The 5,755-nt window shown below is 44.3% G+C and overlaps 1 protein-coding gene across 1 annotated transcript; it reads right to left on the bottom strand.

The window, feature by feature from the left end:
* Window positions 1-2,692: 2,692 nt before the first annotated feature.
* LOC115668864 (dynamin-related protein 4C-like) lies at window positions 2,693-5,018 on the bottom strand. The gene is made up of 2 exons (XM_056303974.1): window positions 4,252-5,018; window positions 2,693-4,147 (listed from the first exon to the last, which is right to left on the bottom strand). The coding sequence occupies exons 1-2, from the start codon at window positions 4,909-4,911 to the stop codon at window positions 2,693-2,695; spliced, it is 2,115 nt and encodes a 704-aa protein (XP_056159949.1). The 5' UTR covers window positions 4,912-5,018.
* Between the last annotated feature and the right edge of the window lie 737 nt (window positions 5,019-5,755).

Raw genomic sequence — 5,755 nt, 5'->3', positions numbered from 1 at the left:
ACTCTATTGAACATTTTACCAATAGATGAGGAATCACATTGACATTGCACATTGGGCCACAGTTTAAGAATTACATTACATATTGAACCAAAGTTCAATAACCATTTGGGTTACTATCCCAATGACAAATGAATATTTCGAAACTCCCCTAACTTTGACGAACCGAACGTTTTGAATCAAAGTGTATGTTAGAGGGAGAAATCGGTATAACTAAACGAAAAGCGCTATTGCAAAGTGAACTTTGGTATGACTTATCATGTCCTTGTTAATTGCATAGCCAACATGAGATTTTATCTTTTAAGTTATGGCAAAATGTACCCAATTACGACATACTAGGACAAGATAGGATGCATGAATGTTTTCGAGAGTTTCGATGTTTTCTATCCATCTACAATACGACGAAGACAATTATGATGATAACAGTTTGCACGACCATTCTGTGCAGGCATGTATCGGCCTCATTTTCTGCACAATCATTTTTGTTACAACATTTTTATATAGATATCTATAGATAGTTCTCACATTATGGCACATAGTTTATACCTTTTGTTTAGGTAATGATATGGGTAATCCTTGAACTTTTCTTCAATTTCAATACCGTCCCAAAAACACATCTCAATGTAATCCTTTTGTTAAGTGTATTGCCATGGCACGTGCATTTCTCTAGCGTGAATTGCCGCATCAGCATATATTGGTGCAACATAATGATTTGAATTGTCGCGTTGTTTTCCCGAATCGGAAAATCTCTTTTTTCCTTTTCTTTTGAGCCAAAATAGAGAGATATATATAAAACTCGTGTGAACACCAGCATGGCAAATCTAATATCGAGTTAACGAAAATCTATCGTCACGTTCAATGGTGTTAACTTTTACCGAAAAGACTACGTTGAGTGGATTTTTGAAAGTTCAAGAGCTAAATTGAGAAAAAAAAAGTTCAAGGACCACACTAAACATTGAAGAAAGGTTCAGGACCACCTCTATAAGTGATGAACTTAGACACAAAGACCCGAAATTACCGGCGAGACTAAATTATCAAAGCTTGAGGTACAGAGGTGATTGTGTATATAATAAAGACTCAAGACATACCAAAAGGGGAGGTTCGGACCAAACAACATATATAAGTTACCGATGGATTATGGGTTTATGGATGTGGGCTGCCCATATTGGGCTAACTCAGCCCATGACCCATCATTAGGACCCATCTCAAATAATTACTCTGACCTGCGTGACTTAGTATGAGGCAAGGACCATGATAGAGTCGACCCCCACTATGATAGAGGCGATCGATTAGATCGACCAACACGGAAAAGACAAGTGTCGTGCAACGCTGTAACAATTCCCAAATCACTTCAAGCAGCCAATAAACAACCCATTTGCAATAGAGCAACTCTTTTGTTTGATGATGACTTGAAGTCCATTTACGTGCGTTTGTCTCATGAAAAATCAGCAGTTTACGAAAGATTTTCCAACCTTTAATCCTTTATATCGCTAAGAAAAATGAGGTTACGAAAAATGCTTTAATAAGTCAATGAAATATTTCCTCGCGACGTTCTAATTGAGCTAATCATAACATACATCTAATTCTGTCGTATCAGAATTTATTTTAGTCTAACACAACAAATTCGACCTCGCAAATTTTGATAAAGCGATGTCCAAGCATCATTTAAAATCTGATCACTAGAACAGCAACATTAACACACTCATAAAAGAAACACATCATCATAGGAAAAGCTTAATTAAGGGCCCGTAGAAGAACACTAACTAATCACTGCAGTCACCAATGTTACACCGAAACCGACACGCGACACGACACAACATGACACGCGACACGTCAATTCTCAAAAAATACCATTTTCCGACACGTTGAGACACGTATATTAAATATATATTTTTAATAATTAAATATACCATAATGACCAAAAACAATTGATTTATTATAACCCATAAAACCATTAAGTTCCAATAAAAAGATGAACTTGACTAGTTTAGGTTTCGTAAACTCATCCATCGAAAGAATCACATTTACAAATTCAATTAAGGAAACAGAGTATATGCGATATGCAAACGTCTCATCAAAATTCATGTTCTCATATTTCAATACATAACACTATCTAAAAATATTTGTCCCATTAAATTCAACATTTAACAATAAGTCAAAAAACAAAAAACCATCCGCATTTCACCATAAGAAAGACGCAGCCCACCCATCTGACCTACCCCACCACTTTTTCCTTTTCCCCCAACCCACCCACACACGCCCCCTTCCCCGACTTCTCCCTTCTTCCCAGTTCCCAGCCACCACAATTTCTTTCGAAACAGAGAGGTGTACGTGCAGCGAGCGGCGAGCGCCGAGCGCCGAGCGCCGAGCGCGAGCGGGAGCGGGAGAGGGAGCGACGAGCACGATCGGCTAGCGGGAGCGGGAGCGGGAGAGGGAGCGGCGAGCGGCGAGCACGATCGGCTAGCGGGAGCGGGAGCGGGAGCGGGAGAGGGAGCGGCGAGCGGCGAGCGGCGAGCGGCGCGGAGGACGGGAGTTCGTCGGTTGAACAGAGAAGTAAAGAGGTAATCGTGTTTTAGCCCTAATTTGGAGGTCGACGCCATTTATTGTTCTCTGTTTTTATTTTTTTACAAATTTACTCTTGGACACGCCGGACACGCCGGACTCGCGTGTCGGAGGCGTGTCCGGAGAGTTGATTTCATGTCGGAAAGCAGATATGGTGTGGACCGCGTGTCGGAGGCGTGTCCACACGTGTCGGCGTGTCCGACACGCGTGTCGGTGTCGGATACCGACACGTTGGCCATTTGAACGTGTCGGTGCAACATAGGTAGTCACCGTCAGTAGCAATCCGGTCCATGAACTTGGTCACCACCTCCGCAGACTCCCTCAACAGCTTGATGCTCCTGCTCAGCTTCAAGCGCTTCTCCGCCATCTTCGGCGTTTCCTCCATCATCCTCTTGATGCCGGCCCCACTCAGCTTGCCCCAAATCTCCTTATCCATCTCCTTGTTCACCAAGTTCTGCACGCTGAACCGCAGATGCAGTGCCACCGAGTCGACAAACCTCCTCAGCACAATCTTCCAGTACGGGGTCATCCTCATCTTCAGATCGAACGCCTGCTGAATCAGCTTCTCGTCACGAGGCCACAGATGGGTCACGTTGACGTCTCCGATCTCCTGGAGGTAAACGTTGTACCGCCTTTTATAATTGTTAACGAACGTATCCTGCTGGGTCATCAACTTTTTCCGCTCCAACAGGTACTCAGGGTTGCAAGTGTAGTCAGTGAGCTTCTCCATTTCAACAATCTCCGTCATCCTATCAATCGTCTTCTCCTTCATCTTGTTGATCAGATTGAACACTGCTCTATTCGTCGACCACTGCAGCTGAGGATAATTCTCTGAGTGTCGCATCAACGCCCGAATCACAACTCCCTCAATGTAGTCCCAAACACATACCCCAAAACTCGGCAGCTTGCTCGATATCCCCTTCACCTTCCGCTGCAAAAGGGTGAGAAAGGCTGTGTGAGGGAGGACGTCTGGGAGGCCGATCCCTTTGACCTCTTCCAAGACCTCAATTTCCTCCAACAAGAAGCTAGTCGTCGGGTCGTTCTCGGGGCAGTTTTGGAGCTCATCGTAGTATTGGTTCAGCATCTCTACCAGCCTGGCAGTGCAGTGCATGTCCTTCTCGTCCGGGTACTCGTCTAACTCGCCTCTCAGCAAGACTTTCCTCAGCGACTCCTTCGCCGACCCCATCATCTCCATGAAGACCATCATGGCATCCTCGACCGAGGACATATTCTTGGGCATCCTCTTAAGCTCGGCGTCATTTGCGTCTAGCTTGTCATCGATCTTCATGATGATCTCGGGCAAATACTTGGCCATGATGGTGGCTTGAATCTGCATCAGCTTTTGTGCCAAGACAGGCACACCAACGTTGGACTTGTCAATTTTGCACAGCTGAGGGTGCATCTCGAACAGCTTCGCCTCTTCGAGCCTCGCTTCTTCGTAGGACTCGTCACCAATCCTGTTCCTCACACACACATAACCAAGCCCTATATTGACATCATCGGCCGTCACCTTCTCGAGCAAGCCCTCCGGAGCTTTATCAGCCTTGGTGACAACGGCCAGAGTCCTCTTGCCAGTCTTGTCCACCATCTGAAACATAAAAACAGAATATTGTATTGACTCATGCTAGAGTTGTATGAATCATTCAAGTTTTTAATTGATATGGGAGACAAGTGTGGCTAGAGTATACTTACTTGAGACATCCTTATGGACTCGCAAGTGGAGAAGTCGACGGTTGCGGACACGACATTGAGGATGATGGTCTCCTCAGGCCATATGTACTCCATGATCATCTCCGAGATCTGCTCGTAGATCTTCTCGGGCTGGCCGTGCACCGGCGCTCTCGTGATACCAGGCAAGTCGACCATGGTCAAGTCTGGGGCGCCATCTTTCTTGACGACCAGAGTCAGCGGGGTATTCGATATGCCCTTGCCGGAGCTGGCGATCACGTTTGTCGCGGTGACTATGGCGTTGGACACGTCGTCCTCGTTGGAGACGTTCACGATCTTGCCATTAAACTCAAGGTGGAGCTTGGGGCTTTCGTCTTGAAGCCGGTCTTGGAGCCGCATGATAAGGGGGACACGTGTGCAGATATCCTGCCCCCGTGGCAGGCTGATGCCGGTGAGGGACTCGAGGACGCTTGACTTGCCGGAGGACTGGTCACCGACGATGACGATGGTGGGGAGCTGGATGCCCTCCTTCATGACCTTGAGGTTTTGGAGCTTGTCGACAGCGTCGAGCAGGGGGCGGATCCGGTCGTTGTAGGAGGCGGCGATCGGCGGAGCCTTGAGGATGGAAAGGGGTTCGGGTTGGGGTTCACTGCTGACAATAGTCAGGTCAAAATCCACATCCATTGTTTGCAGCCTCTCGAAATTTTCCTGTTCTATGGTTGAGTTTGATCGGTGAAGGAAATGATGAGAAGCCGTGGTCACATTTTATAGGGTAGAGACCTTCTATCAGATGTTACTCCTGTCAAGATTTTTTCTTGGATGACAAAAATTAATTTATAAAACTTAATGCGGAACCCATGCACCAATGGTTGTCTCAAAGTCATGCACCAAGCAAAAAGTTATTCTTTGTACATTTGCAAAAGTAAACCTGTCAAAATTAAAAATATTATTTAAACTTTGAAAAATATGAAGAACTTACACGTGAATCAACGCATCGAAATTTATATATTATGAAAGTTTCGGGTGTCACGGAGAAAGAAAAAGTTAGAGTGCGTCTATTACAAGATTTGAATTTAAGTAAAACGTAAAAAAATTATGGTCAGTGCAGACACATCTTCCTATTTTTTATAGGGATAACGTCGTTGTTCGGCGTACACGCGAGTCGTTTTGGAGAAATCTCACATTGATTATTTGATGTGGTGTAGTACAACTAATTTCTTCATTAGCACGTGAGCTATTGCCTTAAATTTTGTTATCGAAGGTGAATCTAATTGAGTATGGTAATATGATTTCTTTGCAATGAAATTAATCTCTTTCTTATTGGCACAATGTGACGTGATGCAGAAATCATAATCACCGGTGACCAAGGCAATTCAATTGAGTAATGGAGTCGTGTGTCAACAGAAAAAGTGTGCAATTAGGTCTTGTTTGATAGCATTTCTATTTCTCTGTTTATTTGTTCTTTTGTTTCCTGAAACAGGAAAATAATAAAAATCTGTTTGTGTATGTCAATTAATTTTTCTATTCC

This window comes from Syzygium oleosum, unplaced genomic scaffold (genome assembly GCF_021117445.2).
Source record: "Syzygium oleosum isolate NSW1041296 unplaced genomic scaffold, Sole_v2.1 Sole_v2.30, whole genome shotgun sequence".
Taxonomy (NCBI): domain Eukaryota; kingdom Viridiplantae; phylum Streptophyta; class Magnoliopsida; order Myrtales; family Myrtaceae; genus Syzygium; species Syzygium oleosum.
Note: the sequence above shows the minus strand (reverse complement) of the source record. Positions and strands in the feature narration are given on the sequence as shown.

Excerpts from the sequence above, each read along its gene's own strand:
- LOC115668864 (XM_056303974.1), bottom strand. The coding sequence starts at position 4,911 with ATGGATGTGGATTTTGACCTGACTATTGTCAGCAGTGAACCCCAACCC. Across the intron at positions 4,148-4,251 it reads AGTCCATAAGGATGTCTCAA|ATGGTGGACAAGACTGGCAA; the intron begins GTAAGTATACTC and ends TTTATGTTTCAG.